This window comes from Chiloscyllium plagiosum, unplaced genomic scaffold (assembly GCF_037043375.1).
Source record: "Chiloscyllium plagiosum isolate Xiang-an unplaced genomic scaffold, Cpla_swu_hap1 HiC_scaffold_22, whole genome shotgun sequence".
Lineage (NCBI taxonomy): Eukaryota > Metazoa > Chordata > Chondrichthyes > Orectolobiformes > Hemiscylliidae > Chiloscyllium > Chiloscyllium plagiosum.
In genome coordinates, this window is record NW_028270160.1 from 47,251,875 (window position 1) to 47,278,377 (window position 26,503).

The 26,503-nt window shown below is 39.9% G+C and overlaps 1 protein-coding gene across 1 annotated transcript; it reads left to right on the forward strand.

Moving 5' to 3' along the window:
- Positions 1 to 20,575: 20,575 nt before the first annotated feature.
- Positions 20,576 to 25,716, forward strand: ppp1r3cb (protein phosphatase 1, regulatory subunit 3Cb). The gene is made up of 2 exons (XM_043712452.2): positions 20,576 to 20,731; positions 21,429 to 25,716. The coding sequence occupies exons 1-2, from the start codon at positions 20,718 to 20,720 to the stop codon at positions 22,366 to 22,368; spliced, it is 954 nt and encodes a 317-aa protein (XP_043568387.2). The 5' UTR covers positions 20,576 to 20,717; the 3' UTR covers positions 22,369 to 25,716.
- Positions 25,717 to 26,503: the final 787 nt, after the last annotated feature.

The window sequence follows — 26,503 nt, forward strand, 5'->3', positions numbered from 1 at the left end:
TCTGCAAGGGCTTATATACAGATTGAATGAGTGGGCTAAACTTGGCAAATGGAGTTTAATGTATCAAAGTGTAATGCCGTGCAATTTGGTTGGAAGAATTATTTAAATGGAGAGAGATTCGTAAAAAGGTGCAGCGCAGACAGATCTGGCAATTTTCATGCACGAAGTCTTACAGAGACATACAACTAAACCAAATCAACCTTTCTACCTATGTATTTGCAACATAGTGAAATTAAACCAAAGACCCCAAATAGTCACTCAATTGATTCTTGATGAAGGGCTTTTGCCCGAAACGTCGATTTTCCTACTCCTCGGATGCTGCCTGACCTGCTGTGCTTTTCCAGCACCACTCTAATCCAGACTTATTGATACCCAATTCCAGATATTGCAAATAATTAATTTCCAAATACTGGTTTGGTAGCTTAAACAAAAGACTTAACTATTTATTAGATATGCAATAGCTTTAGCAGACAGAAAATTAAACAACACAGTAAGTTGATTAATGTCTGTGCTTTAAATGTGGAACATTTGTTTTCAGCCTCATTCATACAAAAGACAGACACAATCAAAAACAAGGAAACATAAAAGAAAATAACAAAATTGGTCTGATTAGTTAAAAGGTTGCACGATGCATTGTTTCACAGGCGAAAATGTGGATTCCTTGACTGTTTTTACTGAAACATTGGTGAGGATCACCTTCGGAGCTCACCCAAGAAGAGGCAGCAATACTTCTAACTTTTTGGGTTTCTGGAAGCTGGTGTATCAGATTAAGAAGTGAGCTTTCATATCTTCATACTGTGTCAGCAGCAGCCCAGAACCGTCTCTCAGAAAACATAATTTAAAAAAAACTTTAATTCTGATTTTGCCCTAATAGACTGATCAGTCCTTCCTGAGGCTTCAATTATCATTTAACAACTGCCTTCTATTTGAACATGGGGTCTGCTCCCTACCTGCTGGAACCAATTCCCAGATACTGACTTTGTTAATAACCAACTTCTGCTATCTGTTTAAACACAATGCTCTTCGGAAAGTTGTAATGTCTGTTAGAATCTTTTTAATCAGCGTACACCCTGCACTTAACCTCTAGGCCTGGCCTCTCAAACAAAGCTTATTTGGTGTGTTCTTTTCCTTTTTTCACAAGTCCCAAAGTCCACCAGTCATTTTCAGCTTATAATTCAAAACTGATAAGAGAATAATATAAAATATAATGGAAATTCAGTGAAGTTCTAACAGAAGCACAAATAGTTATCATTCAGGCAAATGGAATTTTGGTCTTTGGTGCTAAGGGTCGGAGTTGCAAATAGGGAATTCTGGTTACAACTGTACAGGATATTGGTGCATCTGCACATGGAGTTCTGTAAACAGTTTTGGTCATGTTTACATTGGTAACAGTTCAAAAGTTTTCTCTAGGCTGATTCTTAGGATGAAGAGTTTGTTCATTAAGAACAGCTAAACAGATTAAGCCTTTATTTGTTACAGTTTAGACAAATAATGTGTGACTTTATTGAGACATACAAGATTCTGAGGGGACTTGACAAGGTAGATGTTGAGAAAATGCTTATACTAGTGGAGAAAATTCTGAACATAGTAACAGAACAAGGGGATGTACATTTAAAACTGAGATGCGAAGGAATTTCTTCTTTCAGAGGGCTGTGAAGGTCTGGAATTCTCTATCTCAAAGAGTTGTGGAGGCTAGATTACTTAAAGTATTTACAGAAGAGGTAGATTTCTGAAAAATCAGGGATTTGAGTGCTTTGAGGAACTAGCATGAGAGAGGAGTTGAGGCCTGGAACAGATAAGCCGAGATATTTTGGAATAGTTGTCATGTTTGAGGGGCTGAATGGCTTAATTTTGTTTGTTGTGCTTTATTTCACAGCAATTTTGAAAAAAAGTGACAGCAAGAATTAATGCTATTTGACCTGTGTGGTAAATATGGGGTTAAGTGGATAGTTGCCATCAGTGTTCACAAAGATAAATATTGCTCAGAGTTTGATTAATTTGACAATGTTCTGGGTATTTTTATGTCCCAATCTGCCTTGATTTCGGTGAAGCCGAAAATATCTCTTTGTTTCAGGACAGAAAATGAGTGCTTGCACTTTGGAACAAAGAAGAGAGATAGACATTTTAAAAGGGTGCTTTTCAAAAGGGTGTGCAGGTGCAGAGAAATCTAGGTGCATATAAGTCATTAAAGATGGCAGGTCAAGTAGAGGGAGCAAACGGTATTCCAGGTTTCATAAATAGGAGCATAGATGACAAGAGCCAGGGAGGTTATGTTTACCTTACATAAGACACTGGTTAGACCTCATCTGGAATATTGTATACAGTTCTGGGCACCACAAAAAGAAAGGTTTTGGATATATTGGAGAGAGTGCAGAAAAGGTTTATGAGAATAAGAACTAGGAGAAGGAGTAGGCCATTTGGCCCTTCGAGCCTGCTCCGCCATTCAATAAGATCGTGGCTGATCTTTTTGTGGCCTCAACTCCACTTACCCATCCTCTCACTGTAACCCTTAATTCCTTCATTGTTCAAAAAAAGTCTATCTTAGCTTTAAAAACATTTACTTGAAGTAATGTCAACTACTTCGCTGGGTAAGGAATTCCATGGATTCACAATCCTCTGGGTGAAGAAGCTCCTTCTCAGTTCACTCCTAAACCTGTTCCCTCTAATTTTAAGGCTATGCCCGCTTATCCTAGTTTCACCTGCCAGTGGAAACATCTTCTCCAAATGGAAACATCTTCTCCACATCTATCTTGTCTATTCCTTTCATAATTTTATATGTTTCCCCCATCATTCTTATAAATTCCCATAAATATAATCCCAGTCTACTCAGACCCTTCTCATAAGCCAACTCCCTTAACTCTGGAATCAACCTAATGAACCTCCTCTGCACCCCATCTTGTGCCAGTACATCCTTTCTCAAGTAAGGCGATCAAAACTGCACGCAGTACTCCAGGTGTGGCCTCATCCCAGGATGAAACACTTCAGTTATGAGGAAAGAATCGAGAAGTTGTGGCAGTTTTCCTTGGTGATGGTATGGCTGAGGGGTGATTTGATTGATGTTTTTAAAATCATTTGGGTCCTGGACAAAGTGGATAAGGAGAAACTATTCCTACTTGTAAGTGGATCAAGAATCAGAGATATTATTTAAAGGTATTTTGTGAAAAGAAGCAAATTTGAGATGAGGAAAACCTTCTCGCACAGCATATAGGATGTGAGATACACAGCCTAAAAGTGTGGTGGAAGTACATTTAATTGAGACATTGGAGAGGAATTGACAATTATTTAAATATAATTAATGTGCAGAGTTAAAGGGAAAAGGCAAGATAGTGGGCACTATAATAAAATGCTCAGAGAGGTGATATAGACATGATGAGATGAATGATCTCTGCATTGTAACAATTCTGTGATTCAGTTCCACATTCTAAAGCATAGACGAGTAAAGATTGAGAAGGAGGACATGACTGAAATTGAGTCTAGGGCTGTGAAAAACTTTCATAGAATTTTAGTAGCAAAGGGGTTGAGGCAGGAATAAACAGTTAATGTTATGGATAAGCTAATAAGTAGTCTTGGTTATGAATGGGATTAAACTCCAGAGACAGAACTTATAATGGCTGATTCAGTTTAGCCACAGGATAATGGAGGAGAATAAATTTAATGTTAAGGTAGTGGAATTTGTGCTGGTGTTTGAAAATAATGACTTCAGCTCTTCTATGTGGTCAATTTGAAGGAAGCTATTACTCTTGGATCAGAAAGAAATAGAAGCAGCATTAGATATTTATCAGCATATGTATGGAAGTTAATGTTTGAACAGTTGAATTCAAGATGGAAAAAGGATCTTTGCATCTTTGCCATAAGGTTCCATTACCTTGTTGTCCAATCTACACTTCTGCAATGTGATTTTTAGCCATTTTTACTTATTTAGCCTATCCCAACTTACAGTCCAGCTACTGCTTTATATTAAAATGACCAGTTTGTGTTCATGTTCCTCTGTGGTACAACTCTTTCTTTCTCTGCATCAATGTGATGGCCTAAAACCTGTGTGTGATCTGTGAGGAAACTTCAAGATTGCTGAGCACCCTCAGAGCAGTTTATTGGGAGCTTTGATCTCAACCTAGCTCTCCCCATTCTAACCACTAGTTAAAGCCTATCTTTTTGATCAAGCTTTTGTTCAGTGGCCTAATATCTCCTATGTGGCTTAATATCATAGTTTGTCTGATAACACTCTGTGAAGTGCTTTGGTGCAGTCTACTATATTAAAAATGCTGTATAAATACAAGTTGTTATTGTTTTCCTCAGCCTTATTTGAATTTATTAAGTTTGCTAGACTTGTGGAGTGGATGTTGACAACTAATTATGTCATTGTCATCTGAGTTCTGACAATAAATTTTAAATAAAATGGAAAATAGGAAATTGTCAATGTGGAATGTTGCTGCAATTTGGATTAGAACATTGGCTAATAATTCAACATTTGTTTAAGTATTTTCTCTAAACAGACCTCCCAATATCAGGCTGTCTTATTGCAGCACGGCATTTCTTTATGTAAGGATTTAAAATTGAATACAGGTATATATATGACAGTAGCAAATTACCACAGGTTTCTGTGTTTAAATTATTCACCATACCTGATAAAAGTAAAGCAGTTAATGCGTAACTCCAGACACTGGAGTGTTCTACATTTGTATTCTCCCTGTGTGAAAGGCAATGCATACTGTTGCGGTGCTCTTCATATATTATTGAAATTTGTTAATTCCTGGCAATATTCATCTTGACAACATTGATGGAAGAAACCCACAGCTTTTATTTCAGCAGTGCAAATGGAAAATGCTTCATTCTATTGAAAATAAATTCTGGTGATACGCTCACACATTGCCATTTGTTTTTGTTTTAATAGGACTGATGACACTATCCACCAATTAGTGAAACGTTTAACTGCTGTTTGCACAATGTAAGGGGAAAAATATATAGCAGTAAAAAAAACATGAGCAAAAAAACATGAGTATATAATCCTTTTATACACATTGCTGCTAAGTCTATAGTGGATCTCAAGCCATTTTGGTTGTCACCTGCATTACACTGTACTGAAAGGTGAACATTGTTATGGTCTGAACCTTACATTTTTTGACTATGCCAATTGTGTAGAGTTTTTAAGGAGGGATTTTCACTGTATTCTTGCACATCAGTAACTTAAAATGTGTTTTTTTTTCACAAATGTAATTTCTTTGTCATTACAGATACACATGAATAATGACATAGCAAAGAGCCTGTACCATACAATAGTGAAAGCTCATAGAGCCCCTACGGTGTGGAAAAAGGCCATTTGGCCCATCGAGTCCACACCAACCCTCTGAAAAGCATCCCACCCAGACCCAACTCTATATATCCCTGACCCTACATTTTCCCATGGCTAATCAACATAGCTTGCATATCCCTGGACACAATGGGCAATTTAGCATGATTAATCCACCTTAGCGAAACACCTTTGATCCGTGGGAGGAAACTGGAGCATCCAGAGGAAGCCCATGCAGACGTGGGGAGATTGTGCAAACTCTACGTAGTGCTAACCTCTGAGCCACTGTGCTGCCCTAGTAATCACTATATCTTCTTTTTCTGGTAATTCTTGAAAGTGACAAGTACAACTCATGGCACAAACCTGCATTGGAGTCTTTTTGTGTGGAGATATTGTTGCACTACATCTATATCACAATGTATGCACCTAGTATCCCATCATCAAACCTTGTGAATTACCAGAAGAACTGAAAAGACAAGCAAAATCCCTGATCAATTTGAGGTTAAATATGTAACAAATTCCTCTTCCCCTACTTGCCTCTTTTTCTCCCTTTGGCTACCACCCCTCCCTCCAGAAGATCAAGGCTAATCAAAATAGTGTAGCTATCAGACTTTACCTTTTATAAAAGATTCTCTTCCTCAGATATAAATTGGTACAGCTCTTGGTTGAAAAAAATGTTTTGACTATTTAATTATTCAACATAGAATACATTTTAAAAATAATTACAACTTGGCATATGAAATTGGAAAGTTATAGGAATCTGGTGAATGCAGTGCAAAAGCAGAACATAATTTGTTTAATCAGCAAGATTTTGCAGTTACTAATCTGGGAATTGCTGACTGCACTAGTCTTAAATCTGTGTTTTGAAGGGTCGCAGAGAAGTAACTTTGTGAGCACTCATTTATTTACACAATGCTAAATTCCCATTGACCCAGCAATGAAACCAGTGATTCATCTCTCATATAAAATACCATCAAAACTAAAAGGAAAGTTTGAAAGAGAGCCCCAAGAGATTGATGAAAAGAACATAATTACCAGAGTCTTAGAGCCTTGGAGTAAATTGCGTCATGATGAGAGAGAAGCCAAATGGATGACTAAGAATTTGCCTCGATCCCAGAGATCTTTACGAAGTCATAAAGAAGGACTCAACCCTACTCCAACACTGGAAGTAATCATGCTAGTACTGGCAGGAGCATAAAGTTTTGGCAAGCTCGATGCCAGAAATGGTGGTTAATCTTGATGATAATAATCCCAGAGCATGACACACAATGGGAACCAATTTATTTATACACAATTATAAGAATGCAGTCTCATAATTGCAGACTAACCTCAAAGTTCCCTTTTATCTGGAAAATCAAAGACTCGACAGCTACATCATCTCAGCAGTACAAGTTCTGTTTGCTTAGCAAGAGATTCCTAATAGTTTAATATGTGGCATTGGCATCCAATTGAGATTCTGAGGAATTTGCTGAACAATATGGCTTTTACATCACCTGATGACTTTTGGCAATTCAAGTTTACAGAAAGACATGTCCAGTCAGTCAAAATGAACCCTGCAAAACGTTAAGAAACAAAGGAAGACCCAAACCATGCCAATTGTTTCTCTAATTCACACATCTTGGGTTGACATTAAAGTACCTGTGGAGTTGTTTAACGAAGAAAATATATGAATACCCTGCCAGGCAAAATGCATCCTCCAAGTGACCAAGAGGAGGAGACAACTCATTGAAGCATAGGAAAGAGGAAGTCAGCACTTCAATAAATATGTTTGCTTATATCTGAGCTGTCGAAAATCTACAAGATGGAGGAACAGCTCAGCAAGCAGTGCATGCTGTTAAAGATTCCCAGAAGGGCTCAGTTTGTTTCCAAAAGAAAAAGGTCCATTCTAGTTCATCTCATCCTCATATCCTCCTGATCCTTTCTCTTATCTAGCTTTCCCTGAAAGACATGCATGCAATACTCCATGAGTAGATACATTTAGTACTGTTGTTGTTAATAATTTGTTTAAGTGGAAAGCACAAAATGGAGCTGATAACCATGATATTTGTGCTGGATTTATTTTTGTCAGATGCCTTCTTGGTTTGTGCTTCATGTGATCTTCTGGAAGGTGGATTTAAATGCAAGAAGTTTGTGCAAATTAGTGCAACTTTAAAAGAACAAGTCAATGAAAGAAAAGGCAGTTACCATCTCTGAAAGTGTGATTTCCTGAATACAATTCCAGGAGTGTGTAATATTGGTAGCGTTTATCCGGTATAAACGAGATGTAAAAGGCAGGCAAAATCTCGTATTTCAGAAAGTCAGTGGTATTGTTAGATTTTTCATTACAACTTGTTTGTTTTTGGTTGGGAGTATATCTGTATGAGATTCTGATGGCACTTGGTTTGGTAGATATTAGTAGGACGTTTCCTCTGGCAGAAGAGTCTGGAACAGGTGTCACAATCTCAGAATAAAGTTTTAACTATGAGGTCAGATGATATTTCTTTACTTAGAGGATAGTGGATCCTTGAAAATCTCTGCTCCCAGAGAACTGTTGATGCTCAGTCGCTAAGTACATTCAATCAGATACCATGGAAAACCAGGGACATGGGACAGCGTAGGAAGGTGAAGCCGAGGCAGAAAACCAACTGTCATGTTATTGAATGATGTAACAAGCTCAAGGGGCTATATCTTGCTTCTATTCTTTATGTTGTTATCTGTTACTTAGGTACTGTTGAGGTAGGGGAAGGAAACCAAAGGCTGTACACCTCCACAACAGGTAACCTATCTTTCCCACCTTTACTCATGCACCTTTGTGACTGATCCATGCTTACTTAGCCTGCAGAACCTAAGCACAGCGATATACACAGGCTGTGCTTCACCATGAGGATAGTACTGACATAGATTTTCCCTGACACTTGTTCCAATGAAATAGTAATGAATTAATTTTCATTACACCATTAGCATAATAAAACATTCTGAAGATGCTTCATAGGAGCATTATAAACAAAATATTATACTGAGCCACTTAAATCAATATTAGACTATATGACCAAAAGCTTGATCAAAAAAATTAGATTATAGGGTGTGTCTTAAATGTGAAATGATGTGGATGTGCGGTGTTGCACTGGGGTGGACAGAGTTTAAAAATCTCACAACACTAGGTTATAGTCCAACAGGTTTATTTGAAAATACAACCTTTTGGAGTGCTGCTCCTTCATCAGGTAGCTAGTGGGGCTGGATACATAGGACACAAAATTTAAAAGTAAAAGATCAAAGTGTCATATTACTGAGGCGATGTATTAGACAAATCTAGATGCAGTTATGTCTTTAATCACTTAGAATGGGGATTCAAGTCTTGATTGATTAAAACGTAAATCCCAGAATTTCTTTTAAGTCACTGTCCTGAGATAACTTAAAGTTTTATAAGTATATAAAAAAAGGTGACAGCTCAGACAGTACATTAAAGGTATAAGATTAGAGTTTGTCTGTATCCCAAACTGGTTTTATTTCCAAAGTAGGAATTTACAAAATGTCACATGGACTGCCTTCCTACAGATTGTGCGCTTTTTGAACAAAATAGAATATATCTGCAAATGCAAATTCATTCCATAGACCTAAATGAATGTATGCGTGCGTGTGTGTGTGAGAAAGAGAGGGAGATAAAAAGTGTGCTTGTGAGAGAGGGATAGAGTGTGCGTGCTTGAGAGAGTGTGTGCACGGGTGTGACAGAGTATATGCCTGTGAGAGGGTGTGCACGTGAGTGTGTGTGAGTGAGAGAGAGAGCAGGTGTATGAGAGAGGGTCAGTGTGAGTGTGTGTGTGTACATATGTGTGCTTGTGTGATAGCGTACAGTGTGGTGGGGTCACCTGTAGTGTGACATGAACCGAAGATCTCGGTTGAGGCCATCCTCATGGGTACTGATCTTGGCTATCAGCCTTTGCCTGGTGACTCTGTGTTGCGTGACCTGAAGTCCGCCGTGGTGGACGTACATCTGAAGATCTGAGGCCGAGTGTCCTTCACCGCTGAAGTTTACCCCCACTGGGAGTGAACATTCTTCTCCGGTGATTGTTGTGCGGTATCTATGCATCTGTTGTTGTACAGATAGTTTTAAAGAAATAATTTCAGAGCTTGGAATCTAGGCAACTGAAGGTGCATCTATGTTTTGACAACAGTTGAACAGTGAAGAAGTGAGAACATTTTGGAATGTGCCTTATACCACAAATTATGCTATTCCACAGTTTCCTGAAGTTTTTCTCTTTTTTTTCCTTTCTTAAGGATTCTGCGTAAAAATATCATTTGATCTAGGAGTTAAGTGTCTCATTGTCAATTTTTTCTTTCGTAATGCTTCTGTGAAGCAACTTAGGACTTTATGCTATTTGAAAGTGCTACATACGTGCAAGCTATTGTTGTCATTGCCTGAGGAGTACCTCCATTAAAATCATTGATGATCTTGATTTTCAAGCATTTAGCCCACTTTCACAGACCACTAAACAATAGTGCTGTTGGCATGGCAGTGAGGTGACTTTTGAGCTTTTTTTAAATGTATTAATCCACCTAACATATACCACAAAAAGTCAGATATATGAAGGTTTATTAAAAATTACGTAGGTACACAAACATGATAGCTGCTGAAACTTTATTGCTGGAACAGCACAGCAGGTCAGGCAGCATCCAGGGAACAGGAGATTCGACGTTTCGGGCACATGCCCTTCTTCAGGAATCCTTCCTGAAGAAGGGCATGTGCCCGAAACGTCGAATCTCCTGTTCCCTGGATGCTGCCTGACCTGCTGTGCTGTTCCAGCAATAAAGTTTCAGCTTTGATCTCCAGCGTCTGCAGACCTCACTTTCTCCACAAACATGATAGGTCAGGCATACGCATACAATCTGAGTTATAATTTGGAGATGCCAGTGTTGGACTGGGGTGTACAAAGTTAAAAATCACACAACACCAGGTTATATCCAACAGGTTTAATTGGAAGCACACTAGCGTTCGGAGCGACGCTCCTTCATCAGGTGATCCATAAGCCCCGCCCTCCAACCACCACCAGGACAGAACCCCACCAGTCCTCACCTACCACCCCACCAATCTCCATGTACAGCGCATCATCCGCCGTCATTTCCGCCACCTCCAAATGGACCCCACCACCAAGGATATATTTCCCTCCCCTCCCCTATCAGCATTCCGTAAAGACCACTCCCTCCGTGACTCCCTCGTCAGATCCACACCCCCCACCAACCCAACCTCCACTCCCGGCACCTTCCCCTGCAACCGCAGGAGGTGCAAGACTTGCGCCCGCACCTCCCCCCTCACCTCCCTCCAAGGCCCCAAAGGAAACTTCCATATCCGCCACAGATTCACCTGCACCTCCACACACATCATCTATTGCATCCTCTGCACCCGATGTGGCCTCCTCTATATTGGGGAGACAGGCCGCCTACTTGCAGAGCGTTTCAGAGAACACCTCTGGGACACCCGGACCAACCAACCCAACCACCCTGTGGCTCAACACTTCAACTCCCCCTCCCACTCCACCAAGGATATGCAGGTCTTTGGACTCCTCCATCGCCAGACCACAACAACACGACAGTTGGAGGAAGAGCGCCTCATCTTCCGCCTAGGAACCCTCCAACCACAAGGGATGAACTCGGATTTCACCAGTTTCCTCATTCCCCCTCCCCCCACCTTGTCTCAGTCAAATCCATCGAACTCAGCACCGCCTTCCTAACCTGCAATCTTCTTCCTGACCTCTCCGCCCCCACCCCAGTCTGACCTATCACCCTCACCTTGACCTCTTTCCACCTATCGCATTTCCAACACCCCTCCCCCAAGTCCCTCCTCCCTACCTTTTATCTTAGCCTGCTGGACAAACTTTCCTCATTCCTGAAGAAGGGCTTATGCCCTTCTCCTGTTCCCTGGATGCTGCCTGACCTGCTGCACTTTTCTCGCAACACATTTTCAGCTCTGATCTCCAGCATCTGCAGCCCTCACTTTCTCCTCCTCGAACTTCCCTTACATTTAGATTAAAATACACTATCAGTATGACATCCATTTTGTAGATCAGTTATTTTAATATCATTTGGTTTGCTTCTGCTTAGCATCAGAAAAATTCTGGAATTAAAGCCTTCAGTCCAATTTTGTTTTTTATTCCTCATTGGGAGTGCAAAGATGCTGGGGCTGATTCCCATTGCTTGAGCAAATAATCTGATGTGTCCACCATGCCCCCATCTTCAAGGTGAAATATGTTTCAATGAGTATGTTATTTGGATCAGTGCAAAAATGTCATGGCATTGCTCACAATTAACCCTCCAAGCTCAATATGGCACATTGTAATAAAAAACGCAGGACACTAAGAAGTAAATTGTTGAGAAACCAAGATTGACACGAATCTATTGCCGATCCTGCCATTGCTAGAAACGCTGAAACAGCATCTTGACCTGTGCCACCTTCTGGAATCTGACCTGCAGACATTGCCAATAACAAAAGGGTACCAATGCAAGTGCCTACGAAACTGACTAATACACTGAAAGTTCTGATGAGACATTACAAACTTGTTACTTTTGTAGATATATCTGAACGTGTTAACTAGAAATGTTATGACATGCATCTGTAGCATGAATGAATGATTTTATAGCCTTGCATATTTTACAGTAAAAGTACAATAAAATACAGTGAAAACCCTTGTGGAAAACTTTAATTTGTCACCACAATTTGGCACCATTTCAAATAATTTAAGAATAAGGAAAAGAAAGATATAGCTTAAAGAAAGACCATCAATCCTAAGCCAACTTATCACCATCAACGACACCATCACCATCCTTCCTCCATCGCCTCACTACCATCTAGAACAAAGAACATTACAGCACAAGAACAGCCCCTTCGGCCCTCCAATTAACGTCTACATCTGCCCCAACCAACATTGAAGTCACTGATCCTCAGGCACCATCTTTTACCGCTGTACCAGTACTCCATGACCACTGTGTCACTGCTTGCAACAGACTTGCAAGAGTCAGAATCGTGTCTCTTGCCACTGACCCACCTCATTGATGTCTCTGTGATGCCCATCCATTACTACTTTGCCACTAGCGCTGGACACAACCAGTGACAAAGTCACCGATCCTCAAGCACCATCTTTCCCCACTGACCCTAGCTCACAGACATTGCCTCCGCCACCAATTCTGATGCTAGATCCTGTACTCACCACAGAAAAGTAAACTGGGCTCACTCTCCTCTGCACTGGGCTCATTTGAGGTTCATACAGGGCTTGCTCTTATCTCCACTGAGCCCACTAAATGACCGCATTGGGCTTGGTCTCATCTGAGCTAGACCCAGTCGAGGTCCACACTGGGCTCACTTGTGGTCCTCGTTGCACCTGCTCAAGTGCCGTGGTGGGCTTACTCAAGGTCTGCAGTGGGCTCTCGCTGCCAGCGATGCCATTCTGGGCTCAGGGCAAGAGGTGTATAAAATTATAGACAGTAAATAAAGGAAAAAAGAAAAGCAGTCGGAACACATGAGCTCTGGCTCAGAAACCTTACTCTGCTGCCTTTTTGTTCCCACAGCATTTAAGAAGAACAGATGGGACCTGAACCCTGGCCTCTTTTCTGAGAGGTAGGAACACTACATCTACACCAGAATATATTTGTACTGCCATGCTTAACTCATCACTGATGTCACTATATGTAAATGAGGTCAGTAGGGCAGTAGCCATTTTATACAACACATGCACCAGAAATGGAATGAGTGGATTTTGATAGCTGTAAGAAAGATTGTAGATGTTGCAAGCGGCAGAGAATTATTAAAACTTTACTCTGCAATTTTGTAGAGGTCATTGACAATTGGGTGATTCATTTTGGCTTTGAATTTTCCAATACCTGTTTCTTGAGAGATTTTATCAGAAGTTGACAACCATTGTAGTATCAATGACAGAATTTTTTTTTAAAGACACAGAGTTGAAAAAAGAACTTGAATACAAGCAACTATCATCAGTGATGGGGTAAGAACTGTATTTATGTTAGCCTTCACTAAGAAATAAAAATTGGATTGTGAAATTATGGAGGTCTTTGATATGAATCAGGAGGTTTCAATCCTCTTTGCATAATGAGTTGTGGATTTAGGTCTTTATTGGGGTTGAGTATGGCAGTCTCATTCTCAGAGGTATTTGAAGGTGTCAGTGTGAGTTAGACATTCCAGGTAATTAATTGTAATGCTGCAGTAAATTACTCTTGGATACCATTAATAGGGTATAATGGTCAGTGACAGCCATTTTCTTTAAACATTCTCTTGAAAATTAATTAATTTGGCTACTTTCAAGTTGGGTAACTTTGGCATTTCAATGTACCTAGCTAACATTTAACTGTTTACCTCAAACCAAAGTCCAAAGCTATAAGTTAATTGTTGGGTTTTGAAGAAGTATAATGCATATTTTATTTCATTGTGATAATATCATGTGGAGTGAATTGAATTGGCTGAAGACTACTTTTGATAGGGGCCTCAGGTGGAGAGAGATGGATTATTCCCTCACCACTTCTGACTGAAGATGATTACAAATATTTCAGCCTTGTCCTTAACGTTGTTTTGATTTGGTTTAATACTCCTAACCTGTACTGGTGTATAGTGAAAATGTTGTCTTAGATGCTTAACAGGCAGTTAACATAGTACAACAGCATAACATAGCGCAGGATACAATGTGGCAGCTGCTGTTGTACACAATGATAGTGTTGTGCTGTGCTGCCCCATCATTGCGGATGGGGATGTGTGTGGACGCTTCTGCAGTTAGATGTTAAATTTTCACCATTCGCAATTGAATGTGGCAGAATTGCAAAGCTCAGATCAAATCTAAAGGTTGTGGTATTGCTTAGCTCTCTCTATCATATAGGGATAAAGAAGTATGAGGTTGCAGATTATGCAGATTATTGCAGTGGGTGGCACGGTGGCACAGCAGTTAGCACTGCTGCCTCACAGCTCCAGAGACCCGGGTTCAATTCCCGCCTCAGGCGACTGTGCGGAGTTTGCACATTCTCCCAGTGTCTGCATGGGTTTCCTCTGGGTGCTCCGGTTTCCTCCCACAGTCCAAAGATGTGCAGGTTAGGTGAATTGGCCATGCTAAATTGCCCGTAGTGTTAGGTGCAGGGGCAAATGTAGGGGAATGGGTCTGGGTGGGTTGTGCTTCGGAGGGTCGGTGTGGATTTGTTGGGCCAAATGGCCTGTTTCCACACTGGAAGTAATCTAATTATATTTGCTTCTGATAATGTTGCTAACATTCAGCACGCAGGAGCTCAGTTTTGAGTTGCTAGATCTGTTTAATATCTAATTAAAACACACAACATGGACTGAATCCTCATTGTGACATTAGAAATGCCTCCACAAGGACTTCCAGTGCTTACTCCTGCTGATACTGTCGTGGACAATGCATCTGTGATGTGGTTTGGTAAGAGTGAGGAAATAAGCTTTTCCTGTTGGTTTCCTCGTAACCTGCTGCAGACTTAGTGCAGCAGCCATGTCCACTATCCCAGACTACATTTGTCTCCTTACCACCTTCAGTGTTTTTTCAAATTGGTGTTCAACATCTTAGAGCATTGATTCATCAGTTGAAGTGGTGGTGGTACAATAGGTGATATTCAGCAAGTGATGTTCTTGCCCATGTTTGACCTGATGCCATGAGGCTTCATGGATTATGGAAACAATGTTGAGGACTCCCAGAGAAACTCTCTCAACTGCAGACCATCGTGGTGCCACCTCTGGTGAATCTGTCCTGCCAGTGAGATAGGAGGAATCCAGGAATGGTGCTGGAGGTATTTGGGATACAGCCATACACTCTGACTCAAAAAGTAAGCTTGTTGCCTGAATAGTCTCTGGGACACCTAATGTTTGCACAAGTCTCAGATGTTAGTAATGATTCATTGATGTTACAGGGCAATTAGGGCTGGCTGTGTCAATGTCTTTTCCAATGCCTTGGTCATTCTCAGCTGGTCTGTTTAGTTTTATTTTGGATTTTGTAGCAGCTTCATATGTTTGAGTAGATTTCTCAGCCTTTCAGAGGGTATTTAAGAATCGACCACATTTGTGTCTAAAGTCACATGTAGGCCACAGGATGGTAAGGATAGCAGACTTCACTAAGATCCCTCAGCTGACCTGCTCCCTGCCTGCAGAGCCTGTATACTAGTCTTCAATACTTTTATATAGTTCTTCTGGAAGCTATGCCACAATCACCTGATGGTGAGAGTGTCTGTTTCCTGCTAGCGCATGCCACATGGTTGCTATTGGTCCATGTAGGTGCCACCCACTCTTTAAATATTAACATAATTGTTTTTGTCCACTAGCTGCTGACATACAAATAGAAATGGTGGATATCTCATCTGTTGGGACTTGTGTGCCTCACTGCTTAAATTGCTGTCAGTGTGTGCATTGCACATGTAACGATAGGCAAGATTGGAACCAACAAGAACAATTGCATCTTTTTTTTAATCCATGTATGATAGTTTCTTTAGGGACTGTGTGTATGGCATAAAGTGCAAATGATCGTGTATTTTTCTTTTGCTTTAAGGAAAGGGGAATGTTTGGAATCCATTTATACAATTGCTGGCTCTACTCATGTGCCGTCAATTATATAAAAACAAAGGCTTTAGGGCAGAAATGTCGTCTATTGCCCTCTCGAAATCAATGCCAATGAATACAATGATTATAGCTTGTACTGTTAATGCACCTACTTCTTTATTTATCACTGTCAGTTTAACAGTGTATCATGTTACAAACAAAGCTGCCTCAGACTCTCTGTTGAGACTTAAGTATTACTTGTATTGGTGAGAACTAGCCCACCAGGCTCCATTCACTCAGCTGGGTCTGTCCAGTTCTGAGCTGCTTCTGAGGTGGCTGTTCCTAATTTATGCGCTGATGACTTCAAAACACTTTTATATATTTTCTCTTGAACGTTCAATTCCGCTCAGGACCCTTGTGATTCTAAGATTGCCCATCCAAGGGTATTGCAGACAAGATACGTCTGTTTCATTGTCCTCCCTCTCATCTTTGATTCAGTAGCCTTGATAACCACAAAGGTCAAGCAATGTTTTAGTAGCCCTTATCACCAAATTCCTGCTTAACAAGCGTTGCCTCATTCTGCTTTGCACAGTAAGCTATTGTTCCTGTGAAGTTGGCCACTTTGTCCCATCATTCTTATAGAGACTTGGCTGTTAATCATTCTGGCACAGTGTGGAAATTAAGATGCAACCATGCAGCTACAGTAGACATTTTGCACACCACATTGATTTTTTTTTTGTCCACAGTTCCTGCCAGCTCTACTGAAAGCATCCAGCGTTTTCTGACATTATTTCAAATGTTCAGCAACAACAGAATTTTGCTGTTGCACACTTGAGTTGTACGTTCCAACTTACCTCAAAGTAGCATGTGTTTATGGTAAAGAAAAGAATGTCATTGCTTTTCCTTGAGAAATCAACCATAGATTGAAGATGTATAACAATTCATTCCAACTTTGCAACAGGGCTTTATCAATAAGCATTTGCTCATCAGAGTACAATGTCATGTAGTTAATGAACACCAAGAGGCTCCTCTCATGAATTTTCAACTAGCCAATCTCTAATAAGCAAGGTGATGTAGGAGAGAACCTGGTTCACCTGTCAAGATTATCCTGGTCAGTATTCCTTTATTTCTGATTCTTGAATATCCCAGGCCATAGAGGCATACTGCACAGAATCAGTCTGTTCGGTCCAACCCATCAACACTAAGCAGGCATCCCAATCTGGTCTACTCCCATTTGCCAGCATTTGGCCCATATCTCTCTCAATCCTTCCTATTCATATACCCATTCAGATGCCTTTTAAATGTTGCAATTGTACCCACCTCCACCACTACTTCTGGCAGCTCATTCCATATGCCTCTGCGTGAAAATGTTACCTTTCGGATCCTTTTAAAATCTTTCTCCTCTCATCTTAAAACTATGCCCTCTAGTTTTAGACTCCCCTGCCTTGGGGAAAAAAGATCTTGGCTATTCACCCTATCCATGTTCCTCATGATTTTATATACCTCTATAAGGTCATCCCTCAGCCTCCAACGCTCCAGAGAAAAAAGCCCCAACCTATTCACCTCCTAACAGAAAGTCAACAAAGGGAAGAAACATCACTGTGAAGTGAAAGTTATCATCTTTAGCCTGAGTTCATGATTCATCTGTGAGAACCTGAACCACAAAGGATAAAGGAAATTGTTTCCTGCTGATTAAAAAATCTATGAAAATGTTGCAAGTTTTTTTAATACTAGTGAGAATGGAAGGGACAGGGAAGTTGGGGAAAGAAGGCAGTTTATAATGGAGACCAGGAGTTAGAGATTGGCAAAAAAAATCATAAATACTGATATGACTGTTTTAAAAAATTATGGATAAAATGTACTAATTAGCTTTTTCAACACAGGGAATTTAGCTGTGGATATGAGTGTGCCCACATAATTTTCCAACCATTAATTTTAAAATTGTATCAAGTTCTCCTTCATGCTAATGTAAAGGCAACAACTACGAATTATTGTTAATCTTCAGCATACATTTCACACTCCTACATGATTGCTTAATATTGATGTACATTTTGACTATTCAGAATTCTAGCTTGCTGGAATTACAGTTTGTAACAAGAAAGAGTTCAAGCTGGAAAAAGTTAAGAATCACACAACACCAGGTTATAATCCAACAGATTTAATTGGAAGCACTAGCTTTCAGAGTGCTGCTCCTTCATCAGGTGATGAAGCTAGTGCTTCCAATTAAACCTGTTGGACTATACCTTGGTGTTGTGTGATTTTTAACTTTGTACACCCCAGTCCAACACCGGCATCTCCAAATCAAGCTGGAAAAAGATGACTTGGGGATAACAATACAGAAAGTAGAGTAGATGTTGATTTATTATATGATTTCTTTGTAGGACACCATAACAACAGTGCTGCTGTTTAATCTCCAAACTAGAGCTCTGGTGAAATGTCTCCAACTCTGTCATCTGCAGCAGAAAGAGCAGAGCATATATGTGTATCCAAGAACCATGTCCTATACAGCCCTGAAGTGCCTATTATCAGGACTGTCATTTATCTGCATTACTTCACGTTTGCACATTTTCCCCTGCATTAAGACAGAGTAAATAAGATGAAGATTAATGTACAAGCAGCATGTGTCAATTGATGCAGAAAAGTAAAGAGACGTGGAGGTATCAGATGGTTAAACTGTGTCTTTGGGTTACTCGTGAAAGTGCTGTGAAGGTGGATAATCAATCATAGTGTAATCATCACCCAGTGTTCTCCTCAATCAGTGTATTGTGAAGATTTAGTCATACAGTTATTACGTTTAGTGATGAAGAATTGCAGGTGACTAGGTTGCCCAAGAATGAAAAACTGACTAAGCAGAATAAGGTAATCATTGAACCTGGTCTGTGGACCTCCGGGCTAGAAGAATCAGCACTCAGTCATAATGTGGTCAGTTTTTTTTTCTGGCACAAGTCATGTTGTTTCCTGTTGTGACAATCCAACACTCACACTTCACTCTGTTCCAATTTATTATGGTTGGTTTGCAGTTGAAATTGTAATATCTTTAACATTATGTTATTGACCCATTGTCCCTTCTTTGGCTGCCTCTACTTTGTTCTATTCTGGTAGATATCCATGTAAAGTCACATCCTAAATATCCAGTAAAGCTGGCAATTAATCCATTGGGCTGCATACATTTTCTCCTTACTTGCTTTCAGCCCTAGGCTGCTGCTGTAATTTTCACCCAGACTTCTGAGATAGTTGGCTGATAACCCTTCCAACCCTCTCTGTAGTTTTCACGATGCATTTATCAGATGGGATTTGTGTATCTCAATTATCTGGCAAACAGTTTTCTGGCAAAAAATAGGCTTCATCCAGAGGCTCACTGATGATGTTACCTAGTATGGCGATGAAACACCTGAAAACGAACCTTCCAGATCAGCGAGCAAACCTACATCCAGTATCTGACAAACCCAGTTTTTATTGAGAAATATTCCAGCTGTATACAGTATGTGGGAACCACTTATGTAATTCTGGTAGAGAGGGCTTTCCGGTTCATATTTCTTATTTGAGAATTGTCTCAGTTATGCATGCACCATTTAAAAGGCAATAATGAATCACTTGTAATTAAATTCCCATTTCCTTCCTAGGTTCAGGCAGTTTAAAGCAATAAGGCTAAAATAAACAGTCTTGCTGTTTAATGAGTCGAGTTTAGTTTTGATTCTTATAGCACTGATGAGATTTTCTTTACCATGAGCTGCCGACAGATGTAGAAATGTTTAATTGGTTTTCTATCTTACATCTCGGGACGTGTCAAAGTTTTTTTTCTCAAAACATTGTTGAAGATATTCTCTACAAATGTTCTCATGAATGTGCCTGGAACACAAATCGGGCAAGTGTACACTCTTTTGCATCTCGACCTGTGATCTACTAACACTTAAATTAACAGAGAGAAAATCGTGGGCGCTGACATGAATTCTAAGCTGTTGAAGCGGAAAGTATCCTATTATAACCCTGTACGTCAGCTTCTATGTAAAAACAAAACCGCTTTAATGGCTACCTTCTCCAAGTAAAGGTTGTCATTCAGTAAACAGGTCATTGTTACTTGGTCATAAATGAGAAATCTTTAACTTTTCCAGTATACTCCCCAAGATATTACTGTCTTATTTTAAGGCAGCAATTAATACATTTTAAGTTTCTGCCTCCTGGAAAGCCAATTTCCATCAGGCGGATTGAAAGAAACAATGTTTACCCAATAAAAATCGAAAGAACTGCGGATACTGTAAATCAGAAACTAAGACAGAAGTTGCTGGAAGGATATCTGGTCAGCATGGACGGGTTGGACCGAAGGGTCTGTTTCCGTGCTGTACAGCTCTATGACCCTATAAAAAGAAATCAGAGTGTAACGTTTCGGATGGAGTGACCCTTCCTGAGTTTGTTAAATGAATTCTCTGTAGCGATGCTGTCAGACGTTTCCAGCAACTTCTGTTTTTTTTTGTTTGATTTACAGCATCGACAATTCTTTCGGTATTTATCTAGACTTTTACTCTGTCCCTGCCTCTGACCCAGGCGGCTCAGCTGCACCAAGTGGCGTGTGTGTGTGTGAAATCCCAGAACACGATGGGTTAAAGCTGTGTACAATGGGTCCAGTGCTAACCCACAGCGTGCCTCTCCCTCCCACTTGTCCCCAAATCACCCTGCGCTGCCCCCTGGCGGCACACCCTCACGTCACAGTCGCCGGGCTGTGATTGGTGGAGGCCGGCGATTGAGTGCCGGTGTACTGTCACGTGAGCTAAGGGGGCGGGGCCACCTATAAGTGTGGTGGGGAGCGCTGTGCGTGTCTGTGAGCGACGGCTGAGAGGCACGTGTAGGGGTGAAACTGTACTTGAAGCTCGCTGTAACTCCGCTATGATCTCTGTATTGGTGAAAAGCCTTTAAATCAGACCGATGAACTGCACCAGGTAATTGCTACCGCCTTCCCTCCCCGGGGAAGGGAGGGTTCACTTCCCGAAGAGAGACCACTCTGGTCAGTGTAGCGATTCCTGCGTTACTCTAAATGTATCCAGTGTTGACACTGCCAGCCTTGTCCTAAACCTGCAAGTTCTGTCTGCTCGTCTCCTCTTTTGCTTTTCCCTTATTCGGCCAGAAAACTTGCTTGAGACCATTTGCGTCAAACCCTCCCACCGATTTGATCGCTTTTCTTCCAAAACTTCTTGGATCTGCATTTTTTTTCTCTCTCTCTCTTCCCCACGCGCAGCACTTTTATTAAAATAGTGACCCTTCACCATGATAATGCGGCACCTCGTTTCCCATTACACCGGCAGCGGCAAATCTGCCGACCAGATTTCTTTAATAAAAGTCAACCTGATTTGTCTTTAAAAGTTTTTAAACGCTTTGCAGCCCTCGCTGTTCTTTGAAAACGCGAGCAAAATATTGCGAACGGTGAAAAAAGCAGCCGTACCAAACACTGATTTGTTTTTTTTCTCTCTATTTAATTTTACTGGGGTTGATGCGTTGCGTCCTTCGTAAAATACGTTGTCAAATGATTTAATTGTTAACTTTTCCGGAATGAGTTCCAAATGTTGAGGGGGGGGGGGCTTTGTTGCATTGTTGCCATTAGATAAACAGAATATGACCATGTTGAACCTCATGTTTCAGGGTCTACCATATCTTGGATACCAGATCGTTACCACCTGTCTCGATTATGCCAGTTGATATAGCCATGAGACTCTGTTTGGCTCATTCTCCACCTATGAGGAATTTCCTTGGCCCCTATGATCCTTACAGAGGGCTGAACATCACCAGTAGGCTGAAGCCCCTGCGGCCCTGCATCAGTCTCAAAGGTGGAACTGAAACGTGTAATGATGGCTGGGCTCAATCCAAAGGCAAAAGGAAGAAAGTGGCTTTTGCAGATGATAAAGGTTTTTCTCTCACTGCAGTTCACTTTTTCTCTGAACGTGAAGACTCGCTTGCTGAACTACAGTTTGACCTGACAGATCTCGACAACACAACATGTGGACTGAAAGCAAATGAAAGAATGCCCCTGGTACTGGATTTCTCACCACCATCTGAAGATTATGTGGAATTTAGAAATCGCCTGAAGAAGAATTTCGTCTGCCTTGAAAATTGCACTCTGCAGGAGAAATTCATCACTGGTACTGTCGCAGTGAGAAATCTAAGTTACCATAAAGTAGTTCAAATTCGGATAACATTCGACACTTGGAAGAGTTATAAGGATGTGGACTGTACATTTCTAAACAATATTTATGGCTGTTCTGAAACAGACACATTTTCTTTCGCTATTGACTTGCCGTCATCCATATCACCACAGGAAAGAATCGAGTTCTGCATCTCCTTTAAGTGTGGACACCAAATCTATTGGGATAACAATGAGGGGAAGAATTACGGCATTGTTCACATCGATTGGAAACATGACAGGAATCAGACTCCGATTACCTTCAGGGATGAGGTGACCAAGACCCCTGTGAAGATGCAGACGATTGAATGTGACCAGTTTGGAAGTCCACGATCATCGAGTGAGCTGTTTCCTGAATGGCAAAGCTGGGGAAAGATCGAGACGGCTCTGCCGTATTGGTGACAGATGTTAGTGTTGCTGTATTGTTTGGTGGAGAGTTGCCTCAATTTCCATATTAAAACTTATGAAAGCCATGCTGCTTATCTGTAAAGCCCCTACTAAATTAATAATCAACTTGGTAACTTTTTCAAAAAGCTTCCCTTTACAACCTTTTAATTTTGTTTGGCTCCTATATACACTATAGGGCCATCTTAAAATAGATTAGGGGCTGTTTGTATCATGCACTTCAGTGCAGCGTAAGTTACTAATGTGGATAATTAGTATGCAAATATGAGAATTCACATTGGATCCTTGAGGCTCTGTGGTAAAGTTACATTCTGGAGCTGTAGTGTTTTGTGCCATGCTTGCTATATTTTAAAACAACAAGAACTGTTAGAGTGCAAAGAATTGAATAGAATAAGCTAGAGCACTTAATGCACTGACTAAGATGTACTATAAACATTTTTACCTGACTAACAGTCTGTTAGATAACTTGCAAGCACTAACTCAGTGATTATGTATGTTGTGATTAGCCATGGGTACGTGACAGGCTAAACTAGAAGGTAGCCAAAAATATATTGCATGTTGTAAAGCAACTGAGTGCCTTTTGGTTGAATGAATGACATCATTGGATGCTAACTATGCAGGTTTCCAAATCAAATTTGATGCAGCTGTGAGAAGCTAACATTTGTTCAAATTGTTGTTGTGGTAGGCTATAAAACACATCTTTTTCGGGTTCTACTGATCAGGTCCTCAGAATACAGCTAATGCATGAGCATTATATTTTGGGAATGTTCACTTCTTTCTGGAAATGTTTTATCAATTAAGCCAAAAGGTTTTCCACACTTATGAACATTCAGTTCTATGTGCTTTTAGCTAACCTCAGTCTGTTATTTTGTATCCAAATTAAAGGGGTGGGAAAACCTGACAATCAGAAGGCCTGTTTGTATGTAGCAATATGTTTAGACAACCAACATTATCATTTTTTGCACGGCTCTTTTTCAAATGTGACTGGCGCACTGTATTTTTCAAAACTATATGTACATATAGCTAGCTATGAGGTGCTCATAATTGATCCTTCATATTGAAGGTTGGAAAATTAACTTGTATTTGGGTACACATGGGTTCATAATTAGAAAGTAATAAATTTCTGGAGATTGCAATGATTTGGTTTGAAGGGATCTGATGGATCCCTTTGCTCTCTTGTAGGTAGGATTCTGTAATCTTTTCTTCAGTCTTTGATACTAACATTGCCATAATGCAGGAAGCATTTTATGCAGCTGTAAGCAGTGTCTTCAAACTTTATAAGTTTTCAAGCCATTAGTACTGACAGCTGTTCAATAATGCAACTGAAGATTACAACACATTCAGATGAGAAAGACAGTTCATCAAAGACACATTGGCCTATCCATCTAGAAAAAGCTTGCTATGCCTTCTGCTTCTGTATGCAAAACAGTGTCCACTGTATCACAATGGCAATGGTCTTTTGCTTCTGCTATGTTGTTTGGAAGTCTTAAAAAAATCTTGTATTATTGAATTAATACCAATCCCAAATTTTCATTGCCAATTGAGCATATGCCCTGTATGTGTTTCACAATTAACCCTGAAATTTAAAATATCCTATTTAATAAGGTTAGTTTCTCTTTCAAGTTTCACGAATCTTTCATGAACAAGACCTCTAACACTAGAATCAGTTGCATGGTTGTTTCCTGTACTGTTTTTAAGTATGAAGGTTCTCAGCTGCCAGAATACTCCTCCAGTCTGAAGTTCCCATTCCGTTTAGGCACAGTGTCTACCCTACACCAATCCTGTTGACTCTGAAAATGGCCATATGTAGTTGATATTGGTATTTATGCTAGCCTGGCCCGTTTATTTTCTTAAATTCTTATTTCACCAAATGTGTGAAACATGTCAGGAGATATAGCACTTGATTCCTTTAAGGCAGAGCATCCATGCCAAATTCTCAACCTACCATAGTAGGGTATGTCCTGGGACTATTAGGCTGGTAATAAGCACAACACTACTGTGCCTTATGTATAGTGAGAAATGAAAAGATATGCTCTTTGGCATTCTGCTTGCAATTGATGAAGATGAAGTTACTGATGAAAATGGAAGATGCAAATAAATACAAGGCAGGCTGAAAAGGAGGAAAATATTTATAGTCATGTTGTCTTTAGTTAGTTGACTTTTAAACTAGTCTATGAAGTAACTTATCACTGCACTGGGATGAAGCCATAAATGCTTGTCATGCTAGCAGGATGCATACCTTGAGTAATTAGAACATAATTAACCCCACATTAAACTGTTTTCTTTGTTTATATTAGCTTTTATGACATCTTTAGTGTTTTTGACTCCAGTAATCAACTTTTTCTTTGTTTGTATTGTATGTGCTTTTTATTCTTGTGAGCAGCAAATTCCCTGGAACAGATTGAGTGTCTGTATCCTTGTTCCGGTTACCCACCTTGACAAGCCTGACCGTCCCCCTTTTTAAACTTGATTTGCAAAGCCCAACACTGGCTTTGAAAGTAACTTCCTAATTGACATCTGACATTTGTTACCTTCTGCTGTGCCTATCTTGTTGATGACACCAACACTGTATTTGGTCACGTTGATAACCTCAAAATTTGACTTTCCCTCTGAATGTATTTCACTGGTGTACAGTAATTTCCCTTTCTAAACTAATTAGCATTCACATATCTCCACTGTAAGTATATTCTTTGGAGACTGTCATCTGGGGTGGTGATTAATAAAACAAAATGATATTTTTTACCTGATATGATTACTACAATGAGCATAGCCTTTATTGTCTGCTTCCGTTTTATTTTGCCCTTTGAGCTCTTTGCAGGTTTTGTCTATTATACTTGTCAGCTGATGTAATGTGATTTGTGGTGTAATTTGAAATCTTAGTGTGAACACTTCTGACTGTGTGCCGTAGATTTAAAGGACATTATTGAAGGGAAATGTGAAAGGGTGTTAACACAGTCTCTGTGATCAACGAAATATTTTTGTACTTGAGATTTGATGTTGTAGGATTCTTTAAGGGAGGAAAAGTCTAAGGAGAGTGTCATTTTACTCAGTACTTTGGCATTCAATAAAGAAAATTGAGTTATAACTTTCAACATAAATGATCACACATTTTCTTTCTGTATGCTTTATGATTGGCTGCTTCAACTGTATTAGAATTGGCAAAAGGGGATAATTCAAACTTGGCTTTTGTAAATACCATGAAAGCCAATTGGCTGAGTTCTCCTGAGATTTATATTTTTCTGTAGGAGGAATGCTTTGAGTAATTACCCACTTTAGACTTGCCCTTTTTGTTTGTTTTTTAGGAAATTGTATGGAGAAAAATAAAGCTTTATATTGTAAACCTTACTGAATCGTTTTTATGAACTAAAATAGAAATACAAGTTGACACACAATGAAAATCAATTGCAAGACCCAGTGAAGAAAAGAGCACTCGCAGCAGCTTATAAAGGTTTACATAAAAGATTCATTCCTGTGGAACCGGGCTTGATATTGAAATCTAACTGTTGGATTAGTTTTTTAAAATTATCTAAAACTTGACTCATTTTTAAGCGACTTGTTTATTCTTGAGTCATTTAAAAATGGCCAAATTTATGCAAACTATGGTGGGATTTTTGCCCATCAAATGTTTTTTTGAATACTTATGCTGTCCTCTAATTTTAAATGTTTCTACCATTTGCATACACAACTAACAGATCCCACAAACTGTTTTATCTACTCAGTAAGCTACAGTACCGCCTTTTCCTTATGTTTACTGGAATGTCTCTATGCAATGCTAAAAGCTGTCTTTCACCATTTGGGTTTAGTACTGGATGAAATTACACTAGCAAGGTATAAAAATGCATGAGATCTGTCATCAAGGTCGTACACTTTCTATGAACCATTTCTTTTTACTTTAATATTCTGGATGCAAACATCCTTCCCAATCATTCATTTGAAATGAAGTGAAGAAAATCACTGGCCAGAATTGGAGTTTTGGAAATGCAACTCAAGAATATTAACCGTGCAGAAGACTGAGTCAGTGCTAGACCATGAAGGCAGAAAATTCTGGAGGAACCGAAATCTGGTGGCATCTGTAAAGAGAGAAATAGTTGATGTTTTGAATTCAGTGTGACTCCCTTTCAGAACTCGATTA